Source organism: Monopterus albus, unplaced genomic scaffold (genome assembly GCF_001952655.1).
Source record: "Monopterus albus unplaced genomic scaffold, M_albus_1.0 scaffold55.1, whole genome shotgun sequence".
Taxonomy (NCBI): domain Eukaryota; kingdom Metazoa; phylum Chordata; class Actinopteri; order Synbranchiformes; family Synbranchidae; genus Monopterus; species Monopterus albus.
The window spans coordinates 283,090-299,090 of record NW_018127935.1 but is presented as its reverse complement, the minus strand read 5'-3'; the positions used below and the strand labels follow the sequence as shown (position 1 = coordinate 299,090).

The following is a 16,001-nucleotide window of genomic DNA, read 5'->3' as shown; positions in this document are numbered from 1 at the left end:
ATATTTTTTTAGTATATTACTTGTGTGGTGTAGAAGAGAATTATTTATGTAGAGATACTGCTTGCAAACCAATGATGTAAGATGATGTCATGGGGTAGGACTGGATAAGTCTGACTTCTTCCTACTCCATTCAAGCATGTACTAGGTATAAGCAAATTGATATTGGATTAGCATTTGTTGGATATGTGTAAAATTATGTGTGTTGACATATCAACTGTCTTTACATGCTTGAAAGAATAAATCAAATCAACCAGCCACCACGAGGCGATCAACTTCACTTCTGGAAGCCGTCAGCTGTTCATCATTTATACAGTCAATGATCTCGACCTGATGCTGCAATCATTAAAAGATCTAAATTAAAACAAAACAAAAAAATATCTTACATTAACAGCCTCACACAAACAATGGCCTGTAATAATTTGATCATTTGGATTACTTAGTATTGGATTTGTTTACCCACCCACCTCCCAGAGTAAACACTCTGAAACACCACAACAGCTCACCATTGATTGTGCAACAATACTAAAAGATGATTCCCTGATATGCTCTCATCATGAAGTGACACTAGATAAAGAATGGGAAAGCTGAAATAGATTTTAGCCAACCACTAGTAACCCCGAAAGAGGAAAAGTGCAGCAAAGCAGACCTAAAGTTCAACAACCTGTTAATTTAGATGATACACAAACTAGACCAGCTACTTCAAACACAACCCCAAATTAATATAGTCCAGCCTTGAAATAGCCTTATCAGTTTTAAACCTGTAGTGTTGTTGTGACCAGCTACTTCAAACACAACCCCAAATTAATATAGTCCAGCCTTGAAATAGCCTTATCAGTTTTAAACCTGTAGTGTTGTGTCAAAGAAAATACCACATAAATTGTTTCTACACAAGAAGGGCTTTATCTCTGTGTGCATGCTGAATAGCAGGGCATTATTTTGTGGGATGCCCCAGTTCAAATTTTCCAAGATGCTTAGAAGAAATGTATAAAAGTTAAATTCAAGTATTTTAAAAATTGTCAAATTAGGGTCTATAAAACCCCAGGCATCCTGAAAAGGAAGCACACACTACTTGGGCAAAGTAAAGCAGGGAGGCAAGCCAACTGATCTGAGGGGGCAATACTTTGATTATATGTGTTCAACACTTCTTTTTCTCCTTCTCCCCCTTTAACAAAGTCAGCTAAAGGTAGGACAGTTTCTGCTATTGGAGTGGGACATTTTCAACCTTAACAACCAAAAGCCTGAGGAATGACTGCTTTGTACGCCTTGTGGACTCATGAGAACTCGCACTGCACAGAGGAGGAGTAATGTGGCCCCACCATGTTAAATGGTTGAGAGATTGTGGCATACATATGAGGCAGTCACTTTAGACTAATATTAGCCTAATAACAATTAACATGTTTGCTTGTTCAGTCCTAGGCTATGTTAGTAAGCAACGTGTCATTGATAATGTTACCTGTCAAATTTTTCTATGACTTAGGCCATGTTCTGTGAGGGGAGTGGTTGGAAGCCCTCTAATACTAATCCCCTTCAAAGAGCACTGGCATAACTGGACTAACGCAGGCAGTAAACTGACCGAAACAATACCCAACTCCAAGAAGAAACAATATAATTTCTGGAGTCTGCACTGGCCACACAAGCATTTCGGATCAAGTCATGTGCCATGCTGGGTTGTGCCTAAACTACCGACACCAACACATTTAAATATGATACAGGTAACAATCTTGAAATGTCATATATACACAACCCACGCTAATTAGACTAACGTCATATTAAAGAAAGTAGTAAGCTCACTGCTCACACAAACTACTCAATGAAGACGGCTCTTTTCCAGCAAATACGGACCTGCATGTCATATTATAACGCTCGTTTACTACTCCGGCATAGCTCCAGTGGACGGGGTAACCGTTCTCAATGGAAACATTCCACTCACTTTATGTCACAACACCGCCCAGCTAGGATTGCCAGATTGACAAAGGCGGCGAACTCAGTCTAACGCAACAGAAAGATGCCTTTTCTTCGCTTTACACTTGAAAAATATTACTGCTCATGTAAGCTGCGGTAAATCCCCTTTTTAGTGAGGTAACGGCAAAAATTCACAGACTGCCGGTTAACACATATGTTAAGCTTACAAGTTAAGGTTCACATACCAATCACCTCGTGTAGCTCATAATCATCTTTGTTGATAGACCAGGGTTGTGAGCTCGGGTCCTCCGACATGGTTGAGGAAACCGCTGAGGCCGTACAATCTGCTGAAAGGGGGTGAATCCAAAGTCTCTGCGTAAAAAGAAGTCAGATAAATCCGAACAAGAACATCAAGGGTGATACTTCCCCTTCTTTGCGAATCCTGCAGCACTCCTGTCATTCCCAAAGTTTGACACTAGCGTAGCCGCCCCGCCTACCGCATTCCTACTGAGCAAATGTGGACCTTCCCGGCAGACATATTGACTGTGGGACCTTATGCTGTGTTCGAGTCAATCGGAGTTTTGGCGTGTATCTGCAATTTCCGCCCTCCTACTTGTAAAAACATCTATTACAACGAAGTGTGAACTCCGACTGGAAACTCGATGTTAAACCGCTCACCATGAAGATTGTTTACTTAGGCTATATTAGTAAATTACATTTTAAATTACAAATTTGTGTAAATTCTGACTATACCAATGTAACCGTGCGTAGTCTCCATTTCGTTGATGTAGCCAAACGATATATAAGCTTTGTTGATGTTGCAAATATTCGTATGTTACCTGCCATACATATCCAGGGTTAGAAGAAAAATTAGTCTCCAGTATGATGATTACTTACATTTAGCGTGGTTACTCATGAAACATTCTGACCACCGACGCACATTGAATGCCACACATTTTCAAAGGATAAAACCCGTGTATTTCTTAGTTTTAGTTATATCGCACAAATCCAGCGCAGATACAAACTATTAAAAGCACAGCAGTGAATCCGCCGCTGCATTGGGTGTCATAACTCTTCAAATGAAATATATGGGAACTTTGCAGAGCAGCACGTGGCAGCGATGGCACACTTGTGCAGTTGACTTTTTTTTTTATTTCAGGCTTCAACGAAGATGCGAATTTCGTTGTTGGTTGTAGTGTCTGCATGGGGTTTGTAAGAGGGAAGGAAAGAAAGAGCTTGGCAGTACACATTGTGTTTGTATTTACTTTGCAATACACATTGTTTTGTATTTACTATTGTCTATGCATTTGCTGTATCCTAATCTAAGTGAAAAAAGTTACGCTAAGTGTGCAGATGGCGATGATTATCGTTTAACTACTGTTAATAATTTGACTGTTTAACTAACAGGGCAGGAAATGATGTGCTGTCAGAATATGTGCTGTGGTTTGGTGTAGTACCTGGTTACGGCTATTGGAGGTGCTTCTTAGTATTTAATAAGATGGAGTTAGACGTTGCTGACCACCTGTAAGGGTAATTACATCATTTAGGTAACCTATTAAAGACAAAATGCTACATAATTTCCATTTAGCGTTTGTTCTTTTGTTTATGACACAGTAAATGCATATGAAATATAATATAAATAACAGTGGTTTTCTATGTATTTGATCTGTTGTTCATTTTTAGGCATTAAAAAAATCTTACACAAGCCACACTGTAGTCATCGAAAAGGAAATCGGGGTGTCATTGGCGCTGCTTAGAGGTTAATTTATACGTTTAAATGTAGGCGATTTTATGTATTACTGAGTGCCAATAAAAGCCCGATCGTTTAAAACGTTAGCGTCTAAATATTTGGTAATACATGCGCGCAAACGAATGTGGCCGCTAGGTTCCGCCACGCTTTTAATGGCGGGCTTACGACGTAGCATTGGCGTTTTTTGCCCCGAGTATAGGCTTAAAGGTAGCATTTCTTGCCAGACACCAAATAACTCCCATCATTTTTGCAGAGATGAGCACATAGCACCACCAGTCTCTCCCGATTTTAAACAATTTGACTGATGGAACATGTGTAGCTATTAAACTGGTTGAGAGGTGCTACCTGACATATGTTATTCAGAGCATAGAATATCTCTTAAAGCGTGTGAAAAGAATGGTACTGCTCCGAGAATATCCTGTCCTCTGATTGGACGTACGTTGTAGTACGTTCGCTGCCCAGAGATTGAACGTTCATAAAGTTCTCTTTTACAGAATTAAGTTGGCGGTGCGTTTTATAGTATGTCTGAAATTCTGTGGAAACACGGGGCATATTGCGCTTTCATGTCTGTACATATACTTTATAAATTGCTTGATAAACGTTTATTTTATTAAGATATATTCACACCATTTATTCAAGGTATAACGACTTCCTGTTATGAAACTGTGCTAAAAAAGATCATATCAAAAACACAAGACCAAATACAAATTAGGATCGTGATGACAGAGGAGGCAAGAGAGAAAAGCAAGTGTCAGCAGTCCACAAAACTGAATATGTTTAAGTATCACAAGAATATTTCTTCCCTCAATCTATCTCATCAACTACACTAGACGTTGACTCATAAGAGGAAGTTGCTAGTGCAAGTGTTTATATCCTGTCCTAAATACATACAAATTCTCTTCATCGTTATAAATCACATAACAGGCACCACACACGTTAATCTTAAATTTTTATATATGCTATGACAGTGTGCAGAGAGAATTTTGTTGATATTTGGTACTCTTGCGCAGCTTGAGTTTCATAATGATTATGTACAAAAATCACCATACAGTCTTCAAAGGAAGCACAAAAGACATACCTTATACTATATACACACACAATAAGTGGCAGGTGGGTTCAGCTGTCAGCAGGCTGTGGATCACAAGCAATAGCACATACTTAAACATGAAATTTTTGGACACTGTCCAACAAAGTCTATTTGATGGGATTAAAAAGTACTTTTTAAATACAAATAACTGCCTGCTTCATGATTACGGCAGTGAGAGAGCTTTGGCCAGTCGAACCCAGAACCAAGACTGCGTGCAAGGCCGGGTGTAGTCACATTTGGTGAGGAAACGCAAGATGCTGGGAAATGGCTTTGTCATCGTCTTGTAAACCACGGGGATAAGCCGTTTATTTCGAGCTCCTGTAATGGTTAAAGCAAGAAAAGTTCATTATGCATATGCCAGGAAAAGGAAGATAGAACTGTTTTAACATAACAAAAAAGTCACTTACCAGGACAGAGGCTGAGAGCAAACTTGGTCTGAAAGTCACAAGCTTCACTTTCAAGGTATTCATCAGAAATCACCACCACCATCCTCTTACACCTGCACACATGGTCACATATATTATAGTCAACTTAGAGCCAAAAAAACAGGAGGGTTTCAGTAACATGACAATGAGCTGACTCACAGAAATCTTTGATTTCTTGCTCTTAGGTGAGTTTCTATATTTAAATTTGAAATGAAACTTAATGGTGAAGTTTACACAGTGCCTGAAACTTTCATGTCTTTTGAAAATTCAATTTCTATATTTTGTTCACACAAATCATTAACAGAGTAATACATATTAGAATGTATTTTGTTGACTGTTACCAAGCACTAAGCTGAAATATATTCTTGATGACTGTGCACACAGGAGTCTGTGTCAATAACTAAAATGCACAGGATCCAGCAAGACTGGCTTTGCTTTGGCTGCCCTGTTTGTTTGCACTGGACCAGACCAATGCCAGTGTTTTCTTCATTTTTTCAGTTAAATGTATTTTGTTGACTGTTACCAAGCACTAAGCTGAAATATATTCTTGATGACTGTGCACACAGGAGTCTGTGTCAATAACTAAAATGCACAGGATCCAGCAAGACTGGCTTTGCTTTGGCTGCCCTGTTTGTTTGCACTGGACCAGACCAATGCCAGTGTTGTTCTTCATTTTTTCAGTTAAAATGAAAGTGAAAAAGCCAGATCAACAGAATATACCTGGACACAGTTATCATGTGTCAATATCCCACCTCTTCTCAATGAGCTCACTAGTGATGGTCCATACACAGGAGCCCGGGAGGACATCCCTGTCGAACACACACAGTTTCAGCTTGTAGTCTGTCTGTTCCAGCTCCCGGATCATTTCATGGACAAACTCGAAATCACTCTCGCAGTAACAGATGAAGGCGTCGAACAGCTCAGGAGCACCTGAATTCAATTCAGTTCGATTAAGTCAGTAATGCATTTATCATTATAAGGCCAGTAATTATACAGCTTGCAACCCAAGACAACATGTACACACAAATAAAATTTGAGAAAAGTTTGTTTTGCACAGCTGAAATATATAGCACAGAAGTAAAACATAAGAATTATATGAAAACCGCAAGCCTGTGCAAGGAACTGGAACAGTGCAGCGATGCAGATATGTGTGATTTGAGCTTCAGATTAGGAGGCAAGTTGGTGATTTTCCAGTATAACACCTTATCGTGACAAATAATTCTGCTATTACCATCACAAATTTGACTTTGAGCAACTATACTGGCCTTTGTAAGTGCATTAAAAAGTCCAATGAAAGTGAAAAAGCCAGATCAACAGAATATAGTTTTAAGAATTGGTTTGAATTTCTGGGGAGAAAACAGTGGGTGCACAGGAAACTGTTACACAACAGCAAAAGCTATCGAATGTTTACTACTTTCAACTGACATACGTTTATGCTTATCATTTAACAAATGTGCAGAAAGTTCCACATTCATTTACAATTTTTAGTCTAGTAAAACAGCTCAAAGTGTAGTTTGAAATGGTTTAGCTGTCTTATACTGGCCCTAATTGTAGGGTAGGCCTACTTTGAGCTGGTTTATTGGAAATGTTGGTGACTATAACAACAAAACAACATATTCTAGAGTTGATCATACTTTTATATAACAACTTGCTAAGATGTATAAAGCTGCATAAAATACCCAAGCATGGTACAAGCACTTCACAATTGTACTTATAGTTTCCACCACTGTTTTTTTTTTTTTTTTACCTCTGATCAGAACAACTTAACATATTCTGGATTTGGAGGTTGGCTGCTGACTAATGATACAATGATTTGTTAAATTGTGCAGAATCATGACGTGATTTAGTGTTGACCAAAGCTGGACTGCAGGGGGTTTCTTTTTAATCTATAACATGTACACAAATCAGTGTGTGATTGTGATTCGTGAGTGTCACTCCCTTATATTTGTATAGTTTTTATAAAGGAAAGGGGAAACTGGTTACTGACCGTTGGGGTCATCCTCCCGGGTGATACCAAACCTCTCTGGGGTGCGAGGAACACAGCTGTCAACCTCATGAACCTGAACTGGGGGCTCGGCCGCCTTCTTCACATTCTCAAGATACTTCCTGACATCCTCATCTGGTACAAAAGAAATGTATGTACAAACACATAAATACGCACACCTACATAGGTTTGCATACAAGATTCTGTTCCAAGACACTTTTTCCTGCAATAAGGGAATTTGAACAAGTGAAACATTTTCTGAAGTACGGGAGAGGGCTGGCGATAAAAACCAACTTGAGCTATAAATTAGCAAATGTTACGTGGGCTACTTGTCCCAGTAAAAGTTTTATAAAAGGCCAAACATGACTTGGAGATTAAATTCACCTATCAAAGGACGAAGATCCTCTAAGATATCGTTTCTCTCCACCTCGGTCAGGATTGACAACAACTTCCCCACTGAGGCATCCGAGGACTGAGCCTGCCAGTTTTCCAAAACCCTTTTGGTGGGGTTTTCAAAAGCTTCGTAGTTCTTTATCTCCAGGTAAGTAAAGTCCATGGCCTCCGCGACAGCCATCCAATCCGCAGCCACTGTGTTTTTGGGGTTTAAATAAAGTCCCAACTTTTTCCTCACCGTCACATTCAGAGCAATGAGAGGAATCGTCCACAAGTCAACCTCTGAATCGGTACCAGCCATTTTCAAAAGTTCTCAGAGACCTCCGTGAGTCGACGGGCCTTATTTAAAACAGCCTACAAAAAATAAACATATGCACCACTGACTGGTCCGTAGTAGGCTAGTCTTCCTCGGAGGTCCAATCTACCTAGAACACGGAAGTGATGTCAAATTTTGTGTGAAGCTTTGGTTTGAGGCCGACTGCGTCACGCGGGGAGGACATGGGACCGGAAATCACTGACCGAGGAGTGTGCGCCCACGAGACTAAAGTTGTTAATTTACACTCTAGAAACGAAACAGGCTGTTCTTGCTGATTTATAACGCAGCTTCCAGGTATTGGGCAGTGAAGTAAAAATTGGTGAAAAAAGCGCGATGAACGTTGAAATGTTTCAGTTCCTTTTTTTAATCTGAATTCATAACAGCTCTGAAGTTTTGCTTTACCTCCTTCTTTTAGTAAATATATCAGCATTTTAAGATTCAGTACTGAAAGTTTTTTTGTAACCTGCCACAAACAGGCAAAACTTTTAGATGAAAACACCCAAACACACAAGAAACTGCATGAAAAAGAACCTGCAAGACAAGCAGGCAGATCATTATATCTACTGCATCAAAACAAAATCAGTGTGGCTTTTATTTTTGCTGCAGCATTACAGAAAATGTACCAAACAGTCTAAGACAAGTGCTTTATGAGGCCAATTTTTCAGTACAACTGATGGCATCAATGTAGACCAGTCAAGTTTTCAAGCATATGTGAGAAAAAGCATTTCCTCGAATTCTCATTGGACACCTTATTGCAAGCAACCAGTGCAACACAGATTTTACAGCACCAATCCAACAGTGCATTCTGAGAGCGGCCGTCCTCTGATCATCATCCGTATATAGTGCTGGCATTACAGGTTTTTGCTTCTGGAGAAATAGAAATCCATGCCTCTGCCCCGATGCGGTTCTGGGGTATGAGATGAGTTTTTCTTTCCTCTTGCTGAAAGTCCCGTGCCACTCTGTAAATAAATAAATAAATAAATGGCTAACTGTAAGTAACTGTGGCAACCCCTAACGGGAACAGCCAAAAGAAGAAGAAGGAGAAATGGCTAACAGTAAGGCAACACTGCCTTGCAAATACCTTTTTTCATACAACAACAATTAAGTATTATTATTAGCCAGTGGTGGAATAAGTAGTGTACTTAGATCCTTTACTTAAAAGATGTAGCAAAATTAGTATTAAAATTCTCCAATTCTTGCATTCAAAATCCTCAATACATATAAGTAAATATGTATTATTGCCCAAATTTATTGAGTAGCAAAAGAAAACAGGGAATGTGAGTGATATGCTATTAATATGACTTTATTAGACTGTTAATACTTAAGCATCAATGTATACATAGCACTTTGCTGAAGGATGAGCCCTCTTCAAAAGGTTAAGATAGCTCTGAAGACTTGTGATATTAACTGGACACAACATTGAAATCTGAAATATTACCTGGGGCCCACACCTGACACTGCTTTTTTGTAAGTGAGCCAAAATTGTTAGAAACCACCGGTTTAATATTTGACAATGCTTTGTATTTTTTAAAAGTACAATATATTGTTTTATATAAAACCTTGAACTGAAAAGTAACAAGTAATTATGACCAAAAGATTAATCTTATGGAGTAAAAGAGGTAAAAATATTCCTCTGTATTCTAGTGGAATAAAAATACAAACTAACATGGAATAGAAAAACACAGTTGTACCGAAGTATTTGCATTCCACCACTGTTGGTTGAAACATAAAGGATTAAAAAAAGGCTACTGCAGTAGCAGCAGACAACTGTACTATCTACTTCCTTTTTCTCAGAACCTACCGGTTTGTTAATATGTCTTCTCCATTCAGGTGCAATCACAATGGGGGTGGGGTAGTTTTCACCAAGGGACACGTGAGCATGTGACAGTACAGCACTGCTGAGGGTCCAGGGAGTGTGCACGTCACTTCCTCTGATATTTTGCAGCTCTGGAACCCACTGCCGGATGTAGTCACCCTGGAGCGGACACATGGGTAATCAAACAATAATCAATCATTAATCAATCACTGACTTTCCATATCACAGCTCTGTTCACATTTGTCCTAGTTTCATCACCATCATGTGTCAGTAGAAACAAAGTGACTCAGACATTTTGTGTTGTACTACAGACAGTGGAGAGCACCAGACAAATGTCAGAGGGAAATGAGACCAATTATTCATGCCTCTTCTCAAACTTACGTTACTGTCATAGTCAAGGCCTTGCTTGATCATGTTGAACTTCCTGTTCTCTCTGGGGTCATTTCCTATGCCAGCACTATATAGCCAGTTGCCATAGTTACTGCAGACGTCATAATCAATCTTTGGAAGAAAGCAATGACATGATGAAGTCAGTCTAGTGTATATACAGTGCTAAAATGAAACAACTGGAGTGCTTCACTATTCCACAGCATAACAGTGATGAAATTATACACGGTTACTGTAGTTATGTCCTAAAAATAAAATTTCCCTTTTCAAAACTTCCAAATTAAATATAAACCTGACATACAGTCCTTACCAGAAGGTATTCAAACCACTCAGCTCCCATCCTCCAGTCAAGTCCCAGATCCTTTGTAAGGAAGCTAGCAACATTTTGCCGCCCCCTGTTGGACATGAAACCAGTCACTGCCAGTTCTCTCATGTTGGCATCCACGAAGGGCACTCCAGTACGTCCCTCTGTGATAGGGAAATGTTTCTAAATATAAGATAACTAAACATATGCTATTCATACACCACTGACTGATATTTAATAAAGACTATGTGAAAATAAGGAAAAATGGTGCAAACCTTTCCATGCATTAAAAAGCTCCATGTCCTTTTTCCATGGCACAGATTTGTCTTGAAGTCCTGAAGTAAAATGAACAGGATATGAGCTTTATATTTATTTACTGTATATAAAGAAAATATGTTGAAAACTTGAGCTCATTTTACCTTTGAGCTGAAATAGTCTGTTTCCGTATTTGACACCCACAAACTTGAAGTAATCCCTCCACAAAAGTTCAAAAATCACCCTGTTAGAAGACAAATTTGTATTTGTGATTCAGTGTAGGCCCATCACAGAAAATACATCATTTCCATTAAAACAAATATATACAAATACATTTTGACCCATTATAGTTTTATCTCATCAACTACAGAGTTTTGTGATTCAGTCCTTAGTGGCTCCAGACTCACCAGTATGTGCTCTGATTGGCTGTCCGCTCCTTCTCATACTGCTTGATCTGATGATAAATATACCTTGGTGAAATGCAACCCATTGCCAGCCTGCAGAAAATAAGTGCATTTCAATTATAGATGTATTTATAGGAATTACTAACATGGAACATTAAAGAGTCCAAGCTCATTTAGACCCATTTAATGTTTAATCTTGGGTACCTCTAGATTAGCTTTCTACCCACGATAACTCTAAATAGTCTGTAATTATTTCAGAACAATAAAAGCAGAGAGTCTCTTCCAAAAAACTAGAGGATAAATCGTGAACGCGCACATCTCCTGCTGACGGTGTTGTGTGACGGTGTTGTGTCGAAAGTGGACAGCACAACAAACCGCAATGGCATTAATTAAATTGAATTTCTCTTCTATAGACAGGTAAACAACAGTATATGTACCAATGAAAAGAGATTTGTAGCACTCTAAACAAAGTAGGCACAAACCCCATATTTTAAATTGCATAATGCAGACATACAGTAGGAACTTCTCCAGCCTTACAACTATTTTCTCTAATGTTACAGAAACAAGGCATTAACAGACATGCAATGTCTGGAAATCCTAAACTATCACGTAATACTTTATTTTGCTAGAAAAAAGTCTCATGAGCAACAGTTTGCAAGACGTGTATAAATCGAGTTGCTTCTGCATAGAAATACTAGAACATATAAACACAATTTTTTTGAGCTTTAGGTCACGACTAAGATGATAATTCACCATTGTAACATTGCAAACAAGTTAAAAAACAAGGAAAAGCATCCCATGGGCTCTTTAAACATTACTAAGTATTCAGCAGTAGAGCAAATTATACAATAACATACTTGGCCAAATAAAGGTGATTATCCTTATTATCCTTAATAACACTCACCAAGGTGCAAATTTAGTGGAATAGTCCACACCAATCAAGCCATTACGAGTCTCTTTGTAAGTTGCAACTGCATCCTACAAACAGACAACATATATAGTTATTGGTCTGCATATGTAACTGATGTGCATTTGTAATGAAAGTTGTACTTACAGTGTCCCAAAAATAGTGTTTGAGTCTGGCCAGAGCCTGACTTTCACCACCATTACAGGGGAAGGCTGAGCGAGGATCAGTTACAGGCTCTTTCAGAATAAAACAAGAGGAGCATTTCAGTGTCAGACAGCTTCATACACTCCCCGATGTACATTAAAACACATGATCATAAAAGCTTAATCATATATAGGGAAATCAAGCCAGTCTGTTCACTTGCTGGCACTTAACTAGGAAATCTATGCTCAGCAGTTTGCCTACTGAAATCAGCAAATAGTATCAGTGCAGATTTACTGAATAAAGGCTTTGCATGAAATGAGCAATTTGTGTTCCTTTATTGCTTTTCTATTGCCAGCAACATGTAAAGACATTTACAGAAAAGTCCATTTAATAAGCACATAAAATAACTGTACAGGGATTTGTCTTGGTGATTCTGATACAAACATAGTTTGATCATTCCTGCAGTTCCACAGTAGAGGAAAAGCACAAGAGATACTGTATGAATCAATGCATTAACACTAAAGCAATGATTATGTTCACCTTTCTGCTGCAGGTCCGCTGCTGTAGGAATGGCTCCTTCCTCCAGTCCTGGAGGAAGAGGCTTTAGCTGCCTGGGGGTTGGGAACAGGGGCCTTACCCTGCTCTGGATCTCCACTGCCTTTCTGAACTGAGTGTACACATCAGGCAGCCTAACATACCACCGATATTAAGTAATAAAAAATTATCTACTGTACCACCATTATCTCATTTCAAACAGATGCCAGAATCACAAAAAGTATGCTAAGCAGAAAATGTATGCCTCATCTCTGGCAAGCTATGTCGTCTCACCCAGACATGTGGTGAAAAGGAAGATCATCCCTGTGATACAGTGTAGACCCCCAGCAGATGTGAACTTGGACTTCCATCTGGTCACAGACCTCTTTCAACTTTTTCTCCACATTCAGCTCTTCTGAAGTTACCTGGAACATGAAAGGATAAAAGGGGAAACATAGGAGTCAAAATCACCAGTGTAAGACAGTAGTAATTATTATGTTAACAATAGTAAGGCGGTTTTAAAAAACCTCTTTGTGGAAAGCCACAGTGGTGACAGATTGCAGTTGTTTGATGAGCTCGGCGATAACGTCCTCTGGTTTACCCCGTCTCACCACAAGGTTACTGTCACACACACACACACAAAATAAACACCCAGTATACACCAGGGAAGCTGCATCCTGGATAGAGGACCAGCTATTTCCCCCATGCTGACTGGAAAAATATGATGGAAACAGTGCAGCAGCAGTGTTAATGTAAACAATCCCCTATAAGCATAAGTGTTATAAATGTATCTATTAAATCCTTGAAAGCAGAGGCCATGGACTGCACCAAGTGTATGTATGTATCACAATAACATCATAGGCTACATAAAGTTTTGATCACACTTAATACCTTGTAAATACATTATGCTTCTTCAGTGTTACAACACAAACAGTGATGAAACGTGGAGAAAGTCTGCAGTAGAAGATATATGAGCTGACGTGAGTTTCAAGAATATCAGTCCGTGAACAACAGCTTAATTACCTGCCCATGCTGAGCAATGTGTTTCTGAGGTCTCTGACACTCTCCAGTAAGAAGCGCAGGCGGAAAGGCCCAGTCTTTGGCAGGTTGTAGTTGTACGTTCCCACATAATGTCTGGGGTCGAAGCAGTACACTGGGACAACGTACTCTGCATTTGTTTGAACCCAGTGGAAAAGCTGCATGTAAAGATTATAATGTCAGGGTTAATAGTGAATCTCTTAGGGAAAAGGTATCAGAAAAACACAATATAGTAGTTGATTCTGTGAGCAAACCAAAGAAACTAAAACTAAATAAATGGCTGCTCTAAATGTTTAAAACACATTACATTTAATTTAATTTAAGGTTTAAATGATACTTAAAATAAGAACATGCATATCCTTTGCAACAAAATTATTTGAACTATTCAGTCTTTTATTTTGAAAACTGTAACTAGATGTCGCACATGTTGATGTCAGTGTTAAACAATATGACTGAATACAGGCCTGTGGCTTTGTATGTTACACTGTCAAAAGAGAATAACAAGCAGTTCACACAGAAAGGTGTTGTTTTGCGACGAATTTAAAATTTCTAGTCATTAAGCTTTTATCCTCGCTGGTTTTTACCGGAAGTTTCAATGTTGCTGCTTGTGGTCAAACAAAAGTTCGATGCTGCCAGCATGTAAACTGTAGCTATTACTATACAATATTATTTTGTGTGTAGTAACAAGAACAAAGTAAATGCTTCGCGTTAGGTACAGACACTTTGCGTGTAACCTAAGTGCCTGGTCTAGCTAAAGTTAGGTAACCCCGGATTTCACAGTGGCCACGTCACAATATCACACATTTACCTCATTGTCGTGGACACGCAGGTCGTTTCTTAGTAAACATATGACGGTACGAGGGGCAGCGTTGGACATAATTGTCGTCTTCGATAATGTCCTTTTGTCTGGAACAGAAAGATGTTTCAGAGGTTTGTCCTCAGGTCCGTGTCTCTTTCAGCTTCTAATGCTCACGGAGACTTCGTCACGTTTCTAAACACGCTGTTATAAAACGTCAGGTTTTGTAAGGTGGTTTTATAACAGCTGGTGAAGCTGTGAGGGCGTTTTGGTCACTGGGTTTCCCTCCTCCTCCAGTGCGCTTATAATACAGAGTAGACGTTTACTGACTGTCCTGTGTCATGTTTTATTTGTGTGACTGTGATGCATACTATTTATACTTTAATTAAATTGAATTGAATTTTAATAAAATTTTTCCGCATGCTTTTTTCTTTCTATTAATTTATTTACTTTTTGCACATTTGGATAAGTGTTTATGGTATATTATAGCCAAATAACTAACCACCTCTGTCTATATATACACAGTGCCTTGCGAAAGTATTCAGCCCCCTTGAACTTTGCGACCTTTTGCCACATTTCAGGCTTCAAACATAAAGATATAAAACTGTAATTTTTTGTGAAGAATCAACAACAAGTGGGACACAACCATGAAGTGGAACGAAATTTATTGGATATTTCAAACGTTTTTAACAAATAAAAAACTGAAAAATTGGGCGTGCAAAATTATTCAGCCCCCTTAAGTTAATACTTTGTAGCGGCCAACACAAACTAGACTTTTTCAGTAATTTGTTGCTTTGCTTTCCTTCATCAAAAGGACCTAAACAATTGTTAACCTCAGCTCGAAAATGATTTTCAGAACTCAAAGATCTCCGGTACAGCCTAACACTAAACAATTCCTCATGATCTGCCTCTGCAGGGGTACTAATGCCATCGGAGCCACACTGTATAAAACAAATACATGAAACGATCGATTTAATTCATGTAGACTGATGAATGCACTTTTGACTGTTTTGGCATTTTGTGATGTGACTTTGTGGTGTTGGGTGCCTTTAATCCTTGTGTATTTCATCTCACTCCAACAGTGTGTGAATACATTTTATATACTTCTGTTTGCAGGAGTGTGTGTGTGTGACAGACAAATAACATATGTACAATAGGTCAGAACAAAACTATCTGCCCAGTTAATGTAATTGTAATATGATCGTTAAATTGGCTCATGGATAGATGTTAAAACGAACCACCCTGTTGTTTATCTGTATTCAATGGCCCGTGAGTCAAAATTCACACCTAAAGTCATTCAAATGAATCATCATTAGCGTGGAAGGAAAATACTTAAACAAGTCTCACTCATCCACTAACATGAATTAGCGAATTGCGTGTTTGCTTAACTGCAACTAACAAAACGAGGATGTAGGTAAATATTGAAATTCCCTTCGATTGGTGGCCAGTCTGTAAAGCACCGGGTGAGCAGGCGCTCCCTATTGATGAGCTTCAGCTAATCCATCGCATTTCCCTGTAAATAGCTTTCTGCATGAGAAAGAGACCCCCCCCCCCCCCCC

At 38.9% G+C, this 16,001-nt stretch overlaps 3 protein-coding genes across 9 annotated transcripts in view; all 3 read right to left on the bottom strand.

Moving 5' to 3' along the window:
• Window positions 1-3,790, bottom strand: part of oxsr1b (oxidative stress responsive kinase 1b) — a 37,573-nt gene extending 33,783 nt beyond the window's left edge. The window contains exons 1-3 of one of the 7 annotated variants that reach the window (XM_020602280.1): window positions 3,604-3,790; window positions 3,360-3,424; window positions 2,148-2,249 (exon numbers count right to left, since the gene is read on the bottom strand). In XM_020602280.1, the coding sequence (XP_020457936.1) occupies window positions 2,148-2,217 (70 nt within the window). In that variant the 5' untranslated portion in view covers window positions 2,218-2,249; window positions 3,360-3,424; window positions 3,604-3,790. Of the gene's footprint in view, window positions 1-1,798; window positions 1,867-2,147; window positions 2,275-2,799; window positions 3,040-3,359; window positions 3,425-3,603 lie in introns of those variants that run through there. The other 6 variants (XM_020602283.1, XM_020602279.1, XM_020602277.1 and 3 more) reach the window with 6 other exon arrangements.
• Window positions 3,791-4,128: 338 nt separating this feature from the next.
• On the bottom strand, window positions 4,129-8,029 carry myd88 (MYD88 innate immune signal transduction adaptor). Its single transcript, XM_020602285.1, has 5 exons — window positions 7,533-8,029; window positions 7,152-7,283; window positions 5,917-6,094; window positions 5,147-5,238; window positions 4,129-5,057 (listed from the first exon to the last, which is right to left on the bottom strand). Exons 1-5 carry the CDS (start codon window positions 7,840-7,842, stop codon window positions 4,903-4,905), a joined length of 867 nt encoding a protein of 288 aa, XP_020457941.1. The 5' UTR covers window positions 7,843-8,029; the 3' UTR covers window positions 4,129-4,902.
• A 217-nt stretch (window positions 8,030-8,246) lies between these two features.
• Window positions 8,247-14,705, bottom strand: cry-dash (cryptochrome DASH). Its single transcript, XM_020602327.1, has 14 exons — window positions 14,455-14,705; window positions 13,632-13,804; window positions 13,136-13,229; window positions 12,903-13,033; window positions 12,615-12,763; window positions 12,078-12,166; window positions 11,928-12,001; window positions 11,027-11,116; window positions 10,784-10,863; window positions 10,640-10,699; window positions 10,371-10,528; window positions 10,055-10,174; window positions 9,659-9,832; window positions 8,247-8,816 (listed from the first exon to the last, which is right to left on the bottom strand). Exons 1-14 carry the CDS (start codon window positions 14,521-14,523, stop codon window positions 8,709-8,711), a joined length of 1,569 nt encoding a protein of 522 aa, XP_020457983.1. The 5' UTR covers window positions 14,524-14,705; the 3' UTR covers window positions 8,247-8,708.
• Between the last annotated feature and the right edge of the window lie 1,296 nt (window positions 14,706-16,001).

What these genes read in the sequence shown, in the direction of transcription:
- myd88 (XM_020602285.1), bottom strand. Translation starts at nt 7,842, where the DNA reads ATGGCTGGTACCGATTCAGAGGTTGACTTGTGGACGATTCCTCTCATT. An exon ending in CCGGGAGGATGACCCCAACG is followed by an intron (nt 6,095 to 7,151) that starts GTCAGTAACCAG and finishes AATTGAATTCAG; the next exon opens with GTGCTCCTGAGCTGTTCGAC. An exon ending in TGCTCTCAGCCTCTGTCCTG is followed by an intron (nt 5,058 to 5,146) that starts GTAAGTGACTTT and finishes TAACCATTACAG; the next exon opens with GAGCTCGAAATAAACGGCTT.
- cry-dash (XM_020602327.1), bottom strand. Translation starts at nt 14,523, where the DNA reads ATGTCCAACGCTGCCCCTCGTACCGTCATATGTTTACTAAGAAACGAC. An exon ending in AGTGGTTTGAATACCTTCTG is followed by an intron (nt 10,175 to 10,370) that starts GTAAGGACTGTA and finishes TTTCTTCCAAAG; the next exon opens with ATTGATTATGACGTCTGCAG. An exon ending in GCCTTGACTATGACAGTAAC is followed by an intron (nt 9,833 to 10,054) that starts GTAAGTTTGAGA and finishes TGTCCGCTCCAG; the next exon opens with GGTGACTACATCCGGCAGTG.